The following is a 17,628-nucleotide window of genomic DNA, read 5'->3' as shown; positions in this document are numbered from 1 at the left end:
GGAACCAGTTACATTTATCATGCCTGGGGTTTATCTTACTAGCTACCACCCTTGGCCTGCTCTTGGGCCCTTGCCAGGCACATGTAGAATTTGTGGAGACTGTTCTCCTGGCCGGGTGGGGCTGCTGATTAGTACCAAGCAGAAAAACAGAGCCTTGTGGCAAATTGTGGGGTAGCAGGGGGGATTTTTCAATGTCTCATCCTCTAAAATGCAGTGTTTGGGTGAGGCAAGTGTGGAAAGTAGAGACCTTTAGAACATTCCTCTACTTTGAGGCCCGTGCCTGGGATTCTGGATTGCATGTTCTTAAAGACCCGCAGCTCCACTTGCAGTGTGTCTGTCTTGTTTGTCCTAGAATTGTGAAAATGCCTTTCCTGCTGACAACCTTTAGACAGATGTTTTTAGGATTTCAAAACTATTTTTTGCGCCATTTCAGTCAATGAGTATTTATTGTGGTCTCACTGTGTGCCATCTGGGGACTCAACAGGGAGCAAATCCCTGCCCTCCAGGACCTTGCAGTCCAGTAGAACAGAATTAAAGGTACAAAGATGGACACGGGAGTGCCAGAGGGACACACTGGAGGGCCAAGAAGCAGCTGAGGCAGTAGAGAACAATAGGGGCTGATCTTACTGTCTTAGCCAACATAAAGGTCTCTGGGAAGGCTGCTTCTGAGCAAGGACTTCAAAGTAGAGCCACACACATTAGCCCCCCAGGAGAGGAGTTTCCAGTAATGAAAAGATTCAGACAAGGACACCGACTCCAGGAGCTCAGAGATCATCAAATGTATGTATAGCAAGAGTCCTCTGAGGAAAGGGATCAGCCTGATTCCATCCTCTCTTCTTCAGTTCCCCCACTTCCAATCCATCAATGAGCCCTGTTGGTCCTGTGCCAAAATGTCTGGAACTCACTGGCATTGTCTTTGCCCATGACCACTCTCATCAAACTCCTGCCCTCTCTTCTTGCCTGGAATATTGCAAGAGCCTCCTAAGTAACTTCCCATAAATTCCAGCCACTCTTCCCTCCTGCTTAGAAGTCTCTAGGTGTTTGCAGTTGCCCTTTGAAAACAGTCCAACCTTCTTACTGTGGCTTTTGGGATCTTGTGGGATCAGTCCCAATTCTGACAATTTGGGCTTCAGCCACAAGGTCATGTCTTGGTTTGCTAGGACACAAAATGGTGTCAACAGTGGAAGTTTGCTTCCTCAGAGCTTTAGGGACTCAAAGTCTTAGGTCACCATGTGAGCAGGATTAGTTTGCTCTAGAGAATGGTAGGGAGGATCTCCTCTCTCCTTGGTATGTAGATGGGAGTCCTGCTGAGTGCTCTGTTGTCCTCCACCGTAGATGTCTGTGTCCACCCTTAGAAGGATGTCTGTACTATTGATTTAGGGCACACTCAAATAACTTCATTTTAACTTAATCAACCTCTAAGACTCTTGCTTTCCAAACAGGATCACATTCTGGGGTCCTAGGGAATACCAATGCAGGGTATGACTTTGGGGGTCACAATTTCATTCCATAATGTTTTTTTCTTTGTTGCACATTCTAAGCTTTTTCCTATTTTAAGATGCCTAGCTTAAGATCTGCTGCCCTGTGGTAAGCACATAGCCAACCCCTTTGCCTTCAGGTCTTCAGAAATAGCATCTCCTTAGGTAGGTCTTCCTTGACCAGCCCCATCAAACCAACTATACTGTTTCAACCCATTTTATTTATTTTATCATGGTGAAACTGATATATTAAACTGTTCAGGTCAGGGGTTGGGGATTTAGCTCAGTGGTAGAGCACTTACCTAGGAAGCGCAAGGCCCTGGGTTCGGTCCCCAGCTCCGAAAAAAAGAACCAAAAAAAAAAAAAAAAACTGTTCAGGTCGACACCTCTGTCTCCTGCGCAGGATACGTGTCGACCCAGAGATCCCCGTAATAGATCTCCATAATAAACCTTGCCTTTGCTTATTAAAAAAAAAACTGTTCATATCTGCAGTAAATGGGAATACCCTTATGACCACCAACCCAATCAAAATACAGAACTACCTCTCTCTCTCTCTCTCTCTCTCTCTCTCTCTCTCTCTCTCTCTCTCTCTCTGTCTCTTTCTCTCTCATACATTCCATATAGTTTCCTCACATCCAGAGCGACCACTATCTGATATCCACCATCACATCCCTGTTTTTCCTGGACTTGTATAAATGAATTGTTTGGTACATCCTATGTGTCTGACTTCTCCGACTCAAGATTCGCCTACCCTGTTGTGTTACCAGTGTCTTGTTCTTTTCTATTACTGTTCTCATATAAATTCAATGCCATTTGCTTATCTGTCATCCTACTGTGGGATATTTGGGTTGTTTTCACTTTAGTGCTAGTATGAAAAATACTCTGAGAACTTAGCTATATTGTAAACACATGTTCTCATCTGTTTCAGAAAACCCAGAAAAACAATTTCTGGCTTGTAAAATAGGTACATAGGTCTGACTTTTTTCTAAACTGCAGACTTAGAAATCATCGAATCAACACCCATAAGGAAGGGGAGGGGGGAGGGGGATGTTTGCCCGGAAACCGGGAAAGGGAATAACACTCGAAATGTATATAAGAAATACTCAAGTTAATAAAAAAAAAAATTCATAGTAGTAAAAAAAAAAAAAAAAAGAAATCATCGAATCTTTTCCCTCTTACCAGTGATGACTATTCAAACCTACTTCTCTGCCTCACCAGCACTTATTGTTATTAGACTTTTACATAACTCATTCTACTGAATCTGAAGTGATACAGTTTTCCCAGTTACTGGTGATACCTGTGTATTGGACATTTTGATAAATGTCCTTTGTTGAGGTATCTTTTTTTTTTTTTTGGTTCTTTTTTTCAGAGCTGGGGACCGAACCCAGGGCCTTGCGCTTCCTAGGTAAGCGCTCTACCACTGAGCTAAATCCCCAGCCCCATTTGTTGAGATATCTTTCCAGGCGTATTGTACCATCTTTAAGTTGGATATCATTTATTCATTTATAGATGTTATTTGCATATCCTGAATATAGACTCTAATATTTTCTGCTGGTCAATAGTTTATCTTTCCATTAGTGTACTCTTTTTCAAAACTAGTCATTAATTTCGTTGAAGACTTCAAGCTACAAAATGTTCCCCAAGGCTAAATGGTAGGACTAAGTTTGTGAAATAGTTTCCATAAGTCCTGTGAGTCCCTAGCAGAGCTATAATGTCCCTCAAATTTGTTCCCATGGGGTTTCAGAAAGAAACTGAGGTCACATGAGTTTTTACCCACTGCATAGGCAGCCTTGGTGTATGAGACTGGTTTACTCTTTGGAAAATGACATGTGGAGCCCAAGAATTGACTCTGGGATACATTCTGCTCTTCCAGGGGACCCAGGTCCAATTCCCAGAACCGACATGGCAATCACAACTGTCTGTAACTCAGGTTCCAGGGGACCCAACTCCTTCTTCTAACCTCTGCAGGCATGAACACAGCACACACATGCGTATATGTAGGCAAAACACTGCAACACATAAAATAATAAAGTAAGCAAGTATAAAAAGTTCTTTTAAAGAAAGAAAACAATGTGATTAGAAATGTAGGTGTTCGTCCTATGGGAGGTCACCACAAAAATCCAAAATCAGGGCCCCCTGTGTTCAGGGAATAAATAATGGTTTTAATTTCTCAATGGGATGTGATCCACCATAAGAAATTTCATAATGAACCCAAACCTAAAATATATACATATTCTCTATACCAACAATTCCACTTGTGTAAATTTAATATAGAGGTAAATTCACAGCTTATGCAAGTTTAATCACAAGAATATCCTTTACAGTTTGCTATATGTAGTGAGATATCAGATCACAGAGTAGAGTATATTAACTATAAACTTAAAACTCCATATAATATAGTTATGAATTCTTTAAAATGATTTCTTATGACTGCATATCTATTGACAGATAATATTACATCTAGTGCTTATATATGATAATATATAGACACATAAATGTGTATTTTTTGAGCCTTACATGGTGCCTGGAGAGATGGCTCTGCAGTTAAGAGCACTTGCTTTTCTGCCAGCACCCACATCAAACTGGCGTACAACCACCTGAACTCCATTTCCAGAGCTTCCAACACCTTCTTCTGGCCTCTGAGGGCACCTGCATGCATGTGCCACATCCTCACACAGATGCATACACATGCACATAAATAAAAGTTAAACTTTTTTAAACTTTATATATTATATGCATTTACATACATATATATGCTTATTTTCTGTTTTAAAAAATCAATAGTCAGTATATTCTGAAAGAGTGTCTAAACCAAAGAACTATGCAAACAGCAATAATTTGTAAACATCTCTAATCCTCTATTCATATTTTTCATATATGTGACATCATACTCAGTGGTCATGCTGGTTAGTTTTATGTCAAATTAGCACAAGCTAGTAAGGGACTCTCAACTGAGACAGTAACTCCAGAAGACTGAGCTAGAGACGAGTCTACTTAGCATTTTATGAATTAGTGCTTGGTGTGGGCAAGCCCAGCTCACTGTGTGTGGTGACAGCTCTGGTCAGATGCTCCTGAGTTACAACAAAAGCAGGCTGAGCAGTCCATGAAGAGCAACCAATAAGTGTCTGTTATTCCTTCTCTGCTTTCGGTCCTCTCTCCAGGTTCCTATCTCGAGGGCCTGACCTGACTTCCTTTGATGGTGGACTATAATGTGAAGTGTAAGCCAAACCAATCTTTTCCACCACAATTTGCTTTTGGTCATGATGTTTATCATAGCAAGAGAACTCCTGACTAAGATGTGGGCCCTTTTAAGTTCTCCTCACTTTCTCTCCTTCCCACTTGGCAGCTACTTCTGTTCCTCTCTAGAAAAAGACTACTTAAAAACCCTATCATCCACAGCCTTCCTCTCTCAACTGTGCTGCCCACACTTCCTGTTCTCTATCACAGAAGCCAGAGGATTTGGTGTCAGAGTATGGCCCACTTAGAAGGGAAGGCTGGGGGCTGGGGATTTAGCTCAGTGGTAGAGCGCTTACCTAGGAAGCGCAAGGCCCTGGGTTCGGTCCCCAGCTCCGAAAAAAAGAACCAAAAAAAAAAAAAAAAAAAGAAGGGAAGGCTGTTGTGTGCAATATGTCATTATCTATCTGATCTGTCTGGGTTGGCAGGTAGAGGTGCTGGGCAGGGGCAGTATGTTGGAAGTGCTCCAGCATTTATGACCTGTAACCTCTTCCATATACACAGAAACATCTGGAAGGACATACACGAAGGTCACAGTGTTCGCTACAGTCACCCTGGCAGATTGCAATGGGTTTCATTTTCTTTGTTTGGATCATCACTGTGTTCTATTTTTTATTATTATTAGCAGTCATTCCTTCATTGCTTTTTGCTCCTTTCATTATTTCTATTGAAGCATATTTTGATTAACACACACACACACACACACACACACACACCAGGATTTTTCACTAGGAAGTTGAGAAGTGAATATGCTAACTTACTGGTTAGTCTTAAAAATGCGTTCTCATTCCCAAATATGGCCCCAGACAGACTTGGCACCCAAGCCTACCATCAGTCAGTGGAGGGAGGCTTTAATTTTGTTTATCTAAGCATAAGACATCATCAGTGAACCTAAGGTAAGAGAAGGGGCAAGGGCCAGGTAAGCCAATGGTCATGGTACCCCTCATCTGAAAATGGACACATCTGTTATATGACCTGAGAGGCTAAGCAGGGCCACACATAGGATAGACTCCTCACATCACAGGTCCTTGAGCAAATGTGAATACCCACTATATAGATTTCTCTCACTAACAGCTGATCAATGGCTTCAGACATATAGCTCTGGATTGAGCTATGATGACAAATGCAGATGGAACCCAGAGGAGTTCAGAACCCCTGAGGAGCAGTTGGGAACAGTTGATTGCTTATTGCCACATTGCTGTGAAGCACTTGTGCTTCTATGGTGATGCTTATATCTGCGATAATCCTAGTAATTTTTCCCTCTCTGTCCTTGCCTCAGAAGTCTATTCCTGCTTTGGCCAGAGCACACACCTATGAGATGGTAAAAGATCTGTTTGTGTGTACAGTGGGCAAGGGCTTTGTTTGAGTTTTCAGTGCCTTAGCTTTCTCATCTGTACAATAAAAATAATTATATGAGTTAATATTACACTAGGTTACCGTAAGAGTAAAAAGAGTCAATGTATACCAAGTTCTGGGAACAGTGTGCCTGGCACAGAAGCTTCCCATCACTGTCAGTTTATACTCTTACTCTTGTTATGCATCTCTCCTATAGGACAATCCTTCAGGGTCAGGTCACAATTTTATTAACTGTTCTATTAACACAGCTTAAAAAGCAACTAAGGCTGAAAGCAGCCGTCCCGTTCAAACAAGAAGAAACACAGCCCCAGTCTGCAGGCAGAGCGCTTGGAAGGTGCTTCCCTTCCTAAGAGGACCTCAGATGACTCAAAGGACTGCTGTGTTAGGAGGGATGTGGCCCTTCCCAGGACCTAGTTGGGGTTTCGGTGCTGTGATGGAGCACCATGAGCAGGCGTCTCGGGAGAAAGGGGTTCCTTTGCCTTACACTTCGCAGCATTGTTCATCACTGAGGGAAGTCGGGGCAGGGACTGTGTCTACTTCCTGTAGCGAAGGTAGTGCTACCCCTCACTAACACGGTTCAGGGAGGTACCCTGCCCGCCCCCACCCCTACATTTCACAGCCCCACCCCAAGGATCGTAAGGAGGGGAGGGAGATCACGGAACACTACTAAGACATGCACTCTTGCCCTTCTAACACACAGCTATAGATTCACACTATATATTTACTTTTCTGACTACAGATGCATAACAGCTCTGAACAGTGGTAAAATCGGAGCTCAGCTCACCTCGGTGACGTTAACCTCCCACCTGGAAGTGATTTGGCACCAAATATCCATTCTGTGTTAGGGAAAAATTGAAGATGGAGGGAGGGAGGCCGTGTGTGGGTAGCAACCAGCACTGATGATCCTGAGGCACAGTGGGATATGCCCATGACAACGCGCCCACCTCCAGGCAACTTTGAGAAAATCATTTACCTGCTTCACAATGGAGCTTGAACCAAAGACCCTTAGGCTTTGAACTTCAATTCCAGATGTCCTCTGCATTATACAGAAATGTTCTTCTAGAAGTCGGATTCATTATCTAGAGGATCTCTCCAAGCAAAATCTTTGCTGGCTTTTAGAAAATCACTTCCCAGGCAATGATCAAAAGCCCTCAGTAACACGACATGTCCTCACACGAAAGAATAATTTTATGTTCTATCCCATGATCTGCCTTTGGATGTTAAAATAAAACAATAATACTCGAAATTGCATACTATAGTTGTTTGCTAATAAACTTAGTCTTAAGCTACATGGAGAGCCTAATTTTGATCTAGAACTACATACTGACAAGTTCTAACTTGGTGACAAGATTAGAAGAGATGACTAACTTCTTTTTCATGCTGCCTGTGTTTTCAATTTATTCACTAATGTATGTGTACTAAGTTAATACTAACAAAAAGTAAAAATGCTTTTACAACACCATTCGTTAGGATTACTATTGCTATGATATGTAGCACTATCATAGTGCTACTATGACCCAAAGCATTGGTGAAGAAACACTTAAACTTCCATATTTTAAGTCCATCACTGAAGGAAGTCAGGAACCTGAAGGCAGGAACTGAGGCAGAGGCCATGGGGGAGTGTGGCTTATTGACTTGATCACCATGGCTTATTCAGACTGTTCTCTTATAGAACCCATGACCACAAGCCCAGGGATGGCACCACATATAATGGGCTTGGCCTTCTCACATCAATCACTAGTTAAGAAAATGCCCTATAGGCTTGTGCATAGCTTGATCTTATAGAAGCCTTTTCTTTTTTTTTTAAGATTTATTTACTTATTTATATGAGTACACTGTTGCCATCTTCACACACACCAGAAGAGGGTACCAGATCCCTGTTGCAGATGGTTGTGAGCCACCATGTGGTTGCTGGGATTTGAACTCAGGATCTCTGTTAGAGCAGTCAGTGCTTTTAACCACTGAGCCATCTCTCCAGCCCATAGAAGCCTTTTCTTAATTGAGGTTCCCTCCCCTCCGATGACTTTAGCTTATGTCAAGTTGACATAGAACTATCCAGCACAAACATGAATATATCTGTGATCTTTGAGAGCATGACTTGCCTGTGTGAATGAATTCCCCACGGATTCCTTCCTACAGTGTTTATTTTATGCAGCCAAGTGCCTCATATACACAGTGATTCAAGTTCACGAGCATCACGGGCTAACAGCAGTGGCGGTGATGAGAGTGTTGATGATGGAGACTACCTTTGTTGTGTCTGTTCCTGTCCTACTGTTCTGAATCCTCCCAGGGACATTCACCAATTCCTTGTTCAACCCTCTGACAAGCAGTATGCCATCCTTTTACATATGACAAAGTGGAAAGGGAGCAGCTTTCCAAGGCTGGGACATCTTCAATGCCCTTCTCGGTGCACCTTTGATCTCTTGCCATAACAACTCCTTAATCACCTGAGCCACCCCTTGTCTCCTGCTTTTCGCATTCTGAGATTTGTGTGTGGCCAGCGTGACAGTGTGGCTTAGAAGTGGGAAAGAATAAACACTCACAGGCATCCCACACAGCATAAGACACGGTTTACTAATCACACCTTCCTCAATAGGCAACCTAAGCTGACAGTCCATGTAGACTTCCCTGGGAGCTAATGGGATTCAGTTATCCACCCCGCTCAGTTCTGTAGCTACTCCCTGGATAACAGGGGCAGGTGAAAGAGAACGTTCTAGATCAGTAGATCTCAAACTTGAGCCAGCATCTGAATCTCCTGGCGTAGTCATGAAAACAGGACACCGGGCCCCATTCAGAACTGTTCGTTCACGCCACATTATACTTGTAGATCATCTGTATGTGAAAGGAAGGTCGTGGAATCAGGAAATCAGCAATTCCCTGACCAATGGCTGGTCCCAGGCTCAGTTAGAACGATTTGCCAGCCTTTGGGGTATAGGCTACACGGTGCTCCAGATTCATATACCCAAAGGCATCAGAGATTTTGAGAATGCCATTAATTTAATCAGTGAAAGCCATTTCTCATTATTATGCTCATTAGCAAGTCTGCCGCACTGGCGTAGCTGTAGAGACCTGAAGACTACAGCGGTTCCAGTAAAACCTAGCCGACAGCTCCTGTCGTGGGATCCTAGATAGAACACATTGGATCTGACTTAAGTTAGCACAGGCTGCTTGACGCGTCAGGCCCAGCGAATATTTTAGGGTACAGGAAAGCACCTCATTAACAAATCATTCTGTTTGTCCCACAGACTGAGCCCGAGATCATAGAAGAGACCAACGTGGACAGAGTCCATGAGCCCCGGGGCTACGGCAGAGCACGGCAGATGAAGGGCCACTCGGAGACCTCCACACTGAGCTCGCAGCCTTCCATCGACGAAGTCCGGCAACAGATGCACATGCTTCTGGAGGAAGCCTTCAGCCTGGCGTCTGCTGGCCACGCGGGCCAAAGCCGGCACCAGGAGGCCTACGGCTCCACTCAGCACCTGCCATACTCAGAGGTGGTGACCAGTGCTCCAGGGACCATGACACGGCCCAGGGCTGGAGTGCAGTGGGTGCCCACCTACCGACCAGAAATGTACCAATACAGCCTGCCCCGGCCGGTAAGTCTGTCCTACCATCTTTGGATTAGTGCTCCCCACTAGATTCCAAAGGGGACCCAGAGCAAGGATTCGTGAATTTAGAAACAAGCAGTGCTGGAGTCTTTTCTCACCCTTCACTCACGATCCACAGACAAACCTTGCTGTTAAGGGACAGGTTCCTGTGAAACCTCATGTGACACCCCAGCGCATTTCCATTTCTGCATTCACCCCTGAAAGGGTTAACCCATTCTCCACTCACTAGTGGTTTCCCCCGTTTTCAAACATGAACCCCAACTTAAATGTCCAAGAGCCCTGTGTGAAGGGCCTGTGTGTCGGGGTAACTTGACCAGGATTCCCACCTCGACCACTTTTCTGGCTTTGAAACTTCAGAAAGTTGCTCTAAGTTTCTGCAGGTAAATAAACAGACAAATAAATAAGAACAACAAGCTACTTCCTGGTATAATGGAAGGTCCTCCTAAGTACACAGAGTCAATACTGTTATGCAGTGAACTGAACTGAGCATTGCTTGTATGCCACGCAGTCTGTGTACTGGGCCTCTGAGACAAATCCAGTGCTAATCCTCTCTCACAGAAGAGGGTGTCCAGTCCCCCAGAAGCTTAAGTTACAGACATTAGTGAGTTGCCATGTTGGTACTGAGAAGGGAACCTTCATCTTCCAAAAGAGCTTGCTCTTAACCACGGAGCCGTCTCTCCAGTCCAGAGCACTCAGCATGTTACTCATTTTAAATACACAGTTGGGTGACGTATAGACCTTTACATTCTTGTGCAGCTCTTTCCAGGACTTTCCAGCTTGCCAACGTGATCCTCTATGTTCATTAAAAGACAGTTCTCTTGTCTCCCCTCGTAGTCCTGGAAACCAACACTCTACCTGTCTAGAAAGTAACCTTTGTCTTTATGTTTGGCTTATTTCACTTAGCGTAAACTTCAAGTTTTGTCCATGCAGCGGGCATCAGAAGACCCTTTCTAAACTTTAAGGCGGAATAATACTCAAATGTACACACACACTGTATCATCTTGTCTGCCGATGCGTAAGGACTTGAGTTGTCTTCACCTTTGGGCCACATTAAGTTGTGGCAATACTCACACAGATCTAAAAATGTCCCTCCCAGTTCTTGCTTTCATTATTTTGGGGATCTACCCATGAGAGGGAGGACTGAGTCAAGCAGAATTCTGTTTTCTACTGACGTATTGTGTTCTGTAGTGGTGTACCATTTTTCATTCTCTTCAACAAAGAATTTATTTCTTCACATCTCACTGATGCTTGTGGTCTCTGCACAGTAGGTATCCTAATGAGTTTGAGGTAGGTCTCATTATGGCTTTTTTTTTTTTTTGCATTCCTATAATGATACAATGTTAAGCACCTTTCCATGGTTTCGTTTGCCACTCACATGTCTTCTTAACATAATTTAAAATATATACTTTTGAGCAATGCTCAGTCCTCAGGAATATAAATTTGTCATTGCCCTCAGAGAACTTTGATGAACATTGAGGAAGCCCTGCATTCCTGGAAAATGTCAGCAACTCTAAGACCACGCAAGTCACGTTCCCAAAAGTCTGGATCTAAAGGAATGGGAAAAATCTCACGTGGACTTTATATATGCCATTATAAATGCTTCCCCATGTCAGCATTCGTATTACAGCTCCCAAGTTCACAGCATTCTGATAATGCACATGAGGTTGGCACCTGCCCCATTGGAGAAGAAAATTTCCTTCTGGAGATCTATTAACACCCCAATCTTAGCAATTTCTATACTCCTCCTAGGAGGTTGACCTCTAGAAAAGGCCACTCATATCCATTCTGTTTTGATTGTCACCAACTTCAGTCTCATTGACTCATCTCCAGTCTCATTGTGAGGCTACCTGAACTTGACCCCCAAAAGTGGAATGGCTCCCACCATCCAAATGGTCCTAGGAAGCAGTTCAGAGACCCAGAGTCTGCATATCGTGATGGTGATAAGGTTAGTTCCTGAAAAATTATTAACACAGGTCTTGCACCTAGCAAACACCCTATACTTGTTAGCTGATGATCAGTAGACTGCTTGGTATGGTGCCAGCACATTAAATTACTTGACAATTTTCATTATTATCCAAATAGTTCTTCTGTGGTTTGGGGCCTATAGCCTATGTCTCTTTTCAGCTTTCTGAGCTCTTGCTCTGTTAAGGCAGTTTAAGACACACCCTTGGTGCCCAATCTCAGACAAGGATCAGGAGCCACTGGGCTCCCCTAGCTGGCTGGAGGCTGATTCTAAGAACCCATGATAGCTCTGGGCCTCAGAGAGAAAGCTTTAGACGATCGGGACAAATCCAATTGGTAACAAGTGAGAAGTTGCCATAGCCCTTATACCTCAGCTCAGTGAAGCCATTTACAAACATTGTGAGACACGTGATCCCTCAGGCAGCTCTTCACTGTACTTACGCTGAGCAGGGCAAACCCATCAGAAAATGGGTGCGCTTCACAGGAATAAGGACTGGCACATAAACCAAACCAACCTGAGGGCAAACCATCTAACCAGAACGCACTAAAAAGCATCTCTTCACTGTCAAGGTTTCCTCCTCTGCCCAGTGCATAGAAGACTCCTGTCTTCACAGAAGGAGAAAATAGTCAACAGATGCAGTGGAGGTGATGATGCCTAACTCAAGACCTTGCAGAGGCCCCTGTGCTGTGATAATGTGAAAATCAATGGGGAAAACAGTGACTTAGCAAGATAACCATGATTACCTTTTGTCTTGTGTGTGTGTGTGTGTGTGTGTGTGTGTGTGTGTGTGTGAGAGAGAGAGAGAGAGAGAGAGAGAGAGAGAGAGAGAGAGAGAGAGAGAGAGAGAAAGCGCTCCAGACTCTGCCGGAGGATAATTGGGAGCTGGTGTTCTTAATGTGCCAGGGCCAGCCTCGTGGCATTTACATCATGGGAAAGGTTACTGCTGGCATCTTTGGATTTCTGCAGTGCAGTTTGAAAAGCTTTGATCATATTTTTACCTCTTGAATCTATAAAGAAATTGGACTCGACACCAAATGACCAATCCAATTTTGCTAGTAGCCATAATGGGTCTATGTCAAATGGAATGAAAATACCCTACAACTTTCCTGCTGCTGAGAGATTAAGTATTCTTAAAAAGGCATCAGAGCTGAAGCACTTTCCCCACTAGATGCTTCCCAGAAGAATTAATAGCAATAATAACAATAACACTTGCCATCTACTGAGCTCCCATTGTTGAATGACACTGATGTAAGTGCTGTGTGGACATGCACTAGTACATCCACCCTCCTGTGACACTGCTATCCTTCGCCCCAACTACTCAGTTAGGAAACAGGCTTGGAAAACTAAAGAAACTTGTCCAGTTTCTAGCAGTTACCCCTTGATGTCCATAGGGCATAGGTTCAAGGACTCTCAGGAGGCAGCAAAACCCCTCAATACTCAATTCTCAAGTTCCTCATGGGCCTCATTTGCATATGTGCCCTACACATGTGCTCTGATGGCATCTCTAGGTTACTTAGAAAGACATAACCCAGATACTATGTGGATAGCTGTCATCTCCTTTGTTTGGGGAATAAGTATAAGAAACGTCTGTGTGTGCTCAGTACAGACTCAGTTTTCTTTTTGAGGCCATCCCATCTGCAGACATTTGAATCCCCAGTTGTGGAATCCATGGACCCAGATGCCAAATGAGCAGTTCTTAATGGCAGAAATGTTAAACCCCAGTGATGTCTAACACTCACGCCCACGTGCTTTCCGTATTCTGATTAGATGTGAACTGTAGGGATGTCTGACCTTCCAGCTCTAATGAAAATGCAAATGTCTACATGCTTGGTGTATGTTCTCCTCATAAGGAAGCTGACTTGGTTCGGAGGAGCTTTTTCTATTCCTGTCACTGGCCTAGTAATGGAGACAAGTAAGTGGATTTGACAAGCTTGTGTTCCTCCTCCCCCCTTAGAAACAGAAAAGCCCTCTCCCAAACCTTTAATAATAAACCATGCCAACATTTCAGGCATGTTTATAGCCGCCACAGCACCTGGATTCCCAACCTATCACATTGCTCCTATTTCTCCAAATAAATTTCGAATCTGTCCTGAGCTTCCATGGCCAGGTGGGTAAGGAACCGGGGAGATGGTCCCGACCAGTCACTGCTGATCGTGCACTGTGACGCTCTCGGGATCCTTGAAGGCAGGATCACTGTGCCATACTGACCCGAGCCTCTCTGCCCTTGCTTGTCCCTGAGCCCTGCCCCTGAAAGCTATCAGAGCCCTTGATGTTTGACTAAAGTGTGCTCCACTAGACTTAGGAACACCACTAGTCGCTGGATCCACAGGAGGGCACTGCATGGGAAGAGAAGAGAAAACGCTGAAGGACGCCTCTCCCTGCCCACTGTATTAGTTACCCTCATGTCGCTGTGTCACTGACCAGCTGCCTGAGTGAGCAGCCTGAAGGAGGAAAACTGAGTCTAGCTCATGACTTCAGAGTCTGGCCCACGTTTTGAGGAAAGAGGAGACGGAGATAAGATACCCCAAGGATCCGCCCTCAGCAACCTGCTTCCTTCAGCTAAGCCCTACCTCCTAAAGGTTCCATAACCTCTCCCCTTTACATACTGAGTACCTATTATTTCAAAGCAAGCTAGAAAGCTTTAGAACAGCTTTGAGGAGCTGGAGAGAGAACTCGTGGTTAAGAGAGACTGATGTCGTTCCAGAGGACCCGGGTTCAATTCCGAGCACCCACGTCAGGTAGCTCACAACCACCTCAAACCCCAGCTCCAGAGGAACCGATGTCCTCTTCTTGATTCATTGGGCATGTGCTTACCTGGGGCATATAACACACAATACATATGCACACATACATGTGAATTTTAAAAATTTTGAAACAGCTTTGAAATCAGGGTGCGATTCTATTCTTTTCTATGCCTAATGAGACAGAAGGCAGGAGATGGTAATGTGCCTCAGGCCAAGCAGCTGTGAAGGGTCAGTTAAGAACCAATCTCGGGTTTAAAGCCATGTCCTCTGTACTGCCCTCCCCCAGCTCTGAATTACAGACAGTGTGCTTCGTCAGCTCTGTGGTTTTTGACCAGTCAGTTGACCTATCTGGGCTTCAGTATTCTCACATACCGAAATAAGGACCGTGGTCTCGGCGTCTCTTTCTCTCTTTGTGGCAGTGCGAGCTATGGACAATGCTCATCCATCCATAGCTCTCGGGCAGTGTTCCAGCCATTCCTCTCGGTTGTCTGATAAAGCAAGATGAACAATGTGCTCTGTCCCTCCTTGGAGTTAGATTTTAATCATCAAGTCCCTATCTTCAAATAATCCAGAACTATCTTTCTAGAAGACTCAATCTGGACAAAGTTGCCTGTAGCTGTGTATTAAGAGAGTGGATGCTTTTCTCGATTACTGAGCTTGGGCAATGCTTTCTGCTGTAGTTTAGATCAGAGCTGTCCCCCAGGCCATGGTACTGTTGAGAAGTGACAGAGTCTTTAAGAGGTGAGGCCTAGTTGGGGAGGGGTTATATTCTGATCACTGGAGCTGTGCCCTTAAAAGTGTTGCTTGGAACCCCCACCAAGACTCTTGGGGTGGGAGTAGGAAGGAGCAAAGTCAATGACACAGATTCCAGGAGTTGGGCAAGTGGCAAAGGCAGACCAGTTTATTACAGGAACTGTGCCTTCCAGTTTATACCCCACCTCCCAGCATCTCATTGGCGCTCAAGTACCCAGCTATGGTGCTGTCTTTTTCTCACTGTCTCCCTCCGTTGCCTGGTCCAGCATCTGCAGTCTCTAGCTGTGCTGGCAGATTCTACATTGGCACAGGGAGGAAACATCAGCAGCACATAGGCCAGCATTGCTCCTGGGCCTGCTTGGCTAAGCTTCTCCTACATAAAAGGAGTGATGGAACCCCAGTCTCTTTCTCTCTTCCATTCCCAGGCCATGAGGACACCTCCTGTGACTCAGTACCACAAGACCAATGCGACTGGGCCAACCAATCATATTCCGAGGCATCTAAATCTCCAAGTCAAAACATAAAAAGGAAAAAACTTTTCTTGGATGATAGATCTCTGGGGTTGTTATGGTAACGCAAGGCTGACCGGTGCAGCTTCTAATGGAGGCAGCTTAGCTTTGGCCTATGGCTCTACCTTCCCTGCTAATACGAAACCCAAGATCCCCAGCCTGCTCCTCTTAGGAAGCTCTCATCCACCCTTTATTGCTACAGTGCTACCCTTGAGGTTTGCACTTCCGGCTGTCTCCTCTTTGGTAGGTACATGCTCACAGAAGGCCCCTGCTTCTCTGTGTTCACCCCACAGAGATTGCTAGGGAAGGTGGCTCCCTCTGATCCTTCACCTCTAACCCAGGTGGGCCTGAAACATCACCTTCATTCTTTCCACATTATAATCAAATTTCTGAGTCTAAAGATTCCCCTATTTAGTTACACGCAGCCATGGAGATCTGAGACCCATTTATAAAGGCTGCCTTCAGTTCTGAGTCTCCAGCCTTTCCTGTCTAGAGAAAAGGGACCCCTCCAAGCCCCTAAACACAAAAGATGTATTCTTGGATGTCAAACTGAATGCAACAAGCTTGATTATGGACTTAGGAACTTGGAGGCCATCAATAGTTTTGAATAACAGCTTCTAGTAGCGAAGGAGGAAGTGGATCCCCATCACATAAGACCTAATACATATTGTACCCAGAAATAATAAATGCATGGAGCCAGGAAGGAAACCGTGATGGGAGATAGGACATACAGAACCTCTGTACTTACATAGAGGGAAGTGTAGGAAGATTTTCTTATCCCATGCACACATGACAATGGCCGCCTCTGCTGTTTATGTGACTACCAAAGTCCTAAGGACATAGAGCCCAAGAGTGTGGGGTCTGTTCTCCTGTGTAGTTGTGTGCTTCAATCCTGAAGATGCCTGCAATAAAGGGACTCCTTCAATGCTCAGCAGAGGTGCAGGACTTTTATCAAATCTTTTAGTGATTTACTATGAGACAGACAGCAGAGGAAGCGTTTTCCTGCCTGGCAAACTGTGTTGGGCGCAGAATAAGCCTCCCAAGAGCCAGACATAAAAACAGAGGTCTGCCCTCTTTTCTGAATAGCATCAGAGACCAGGAGAGGCAGGGGTTGCTCACCCTTTTATTTGGGGAAAGGAGCACTTCACTTGTAGAATTGTTGAGAATCGTGGAAGGTTCGGCTGGGAAGACATCCAGGACAATGGCTTTCAATCCGGATAAAACCGGGAGTTGTAAAATAAGGGAATGATCAAATCAGATAAGCTGCTTTTGTGTACATCTTAAGGTCTCTCAAAATGGCTTCACAGCTATTGAAGGTGGCCCAGTGGATAGAGTGCTTGCTGTGTTCAGTGGGAGACTCTGCCCAAGAAGATAAAGTGGGAGCAATGTAGGAAGTCACCCAAAACCATTTTCCCACTGCCCTTCAGCACCTAGACTTACATGTCAGGCCTGTTCACCCCAACTCCGCACATCTTCTTATAGTTTCGATTTTCTCTCTTCCTTCCTTCCTTTCTTCTTTCTCACAATTTATTCTTACTAAGTTCCTCAGTTCTAGCTCCAAGTTTCTTAATTCTCCTCGTATTGATGCACACTTTAATTCCCTGACAACTGAGTGCTTTATCTCAAGAACCCTGTTTTACATCTGAAAATTGTTGGGGGTTTTTTTATTTTTGAGTATGTTCTACCATTCCTAGTGACAACCCAATTTTGTCAGTTAATACTTTTTTTTTAAAGGTATCCTTACTTTAAATTATGTGATATGGGTTATGTGAGAACCTGGATTTGTTAAAATTGTGAGTGGGATTCCCATAGGGCCAGAAAAGGGTATTAGGGCTGAAGTACAGGCAGTTGGGAGCTGCCCAATATGGGTGCTGGGAACTGAACTTGGAGCCTATGGATAGTTTGTGTCCTTAACCACTGAGCTATCAGCCCAGGTCAATTAATGCTTTAAGAGCATTTGTTACAATGTTATTTTTTGGTTTA

The 17,628-nt window shown here is 44.4% G+C and overlaps 1 protein-coding gene across 5 annotated transcripts in view; it reads left to right on the top strand.

The window, feature by feature from the left end:
• Nucleotides 1–17,628, top strand: part of D430041D05Rikl (RIKEN cDNA D430041D05 gene like) — a 275,831-nt gene that overhangs the window by 242,715 nt on the left and 15,488 nt on the right. For all 5 annotated transcript variants that reach the window (XM_008762075.3, XM_017592182.3, XM_039106457.2 and 2 more), the window contains one exon: nucleotides 9,314–9,664. In XM_008762075.3, coding sequence (XP_008760297.2) covers nucleotides 9,314–9,664 — 351 coding nt within the window. The remainder of the gene's footprint in view (nucleotides 1–9,313; nucleotides 9,665–17,628) is intronic.

This window comes from Rattus norvegicus, chromosome 3 (genome assembly GCF_036323735.1).
Source record: "Rattus norvegicus strain BN/NHsdMcwi chromosome 3, GRCr8, whole genome shotgun sequence".
In the NCBI taxonomy this organism is placed as follows: domain Eukaryota; kingdom Metazoa; phylum Chordata; class Mammalia; order Rodentia; family Muridae; genus Rattus; species Rattus norvegicus.
Note: the sequence above shows the minus strand (reverse complement) of the source record. Positions and strands in the feature narration are given on the sequence as shown.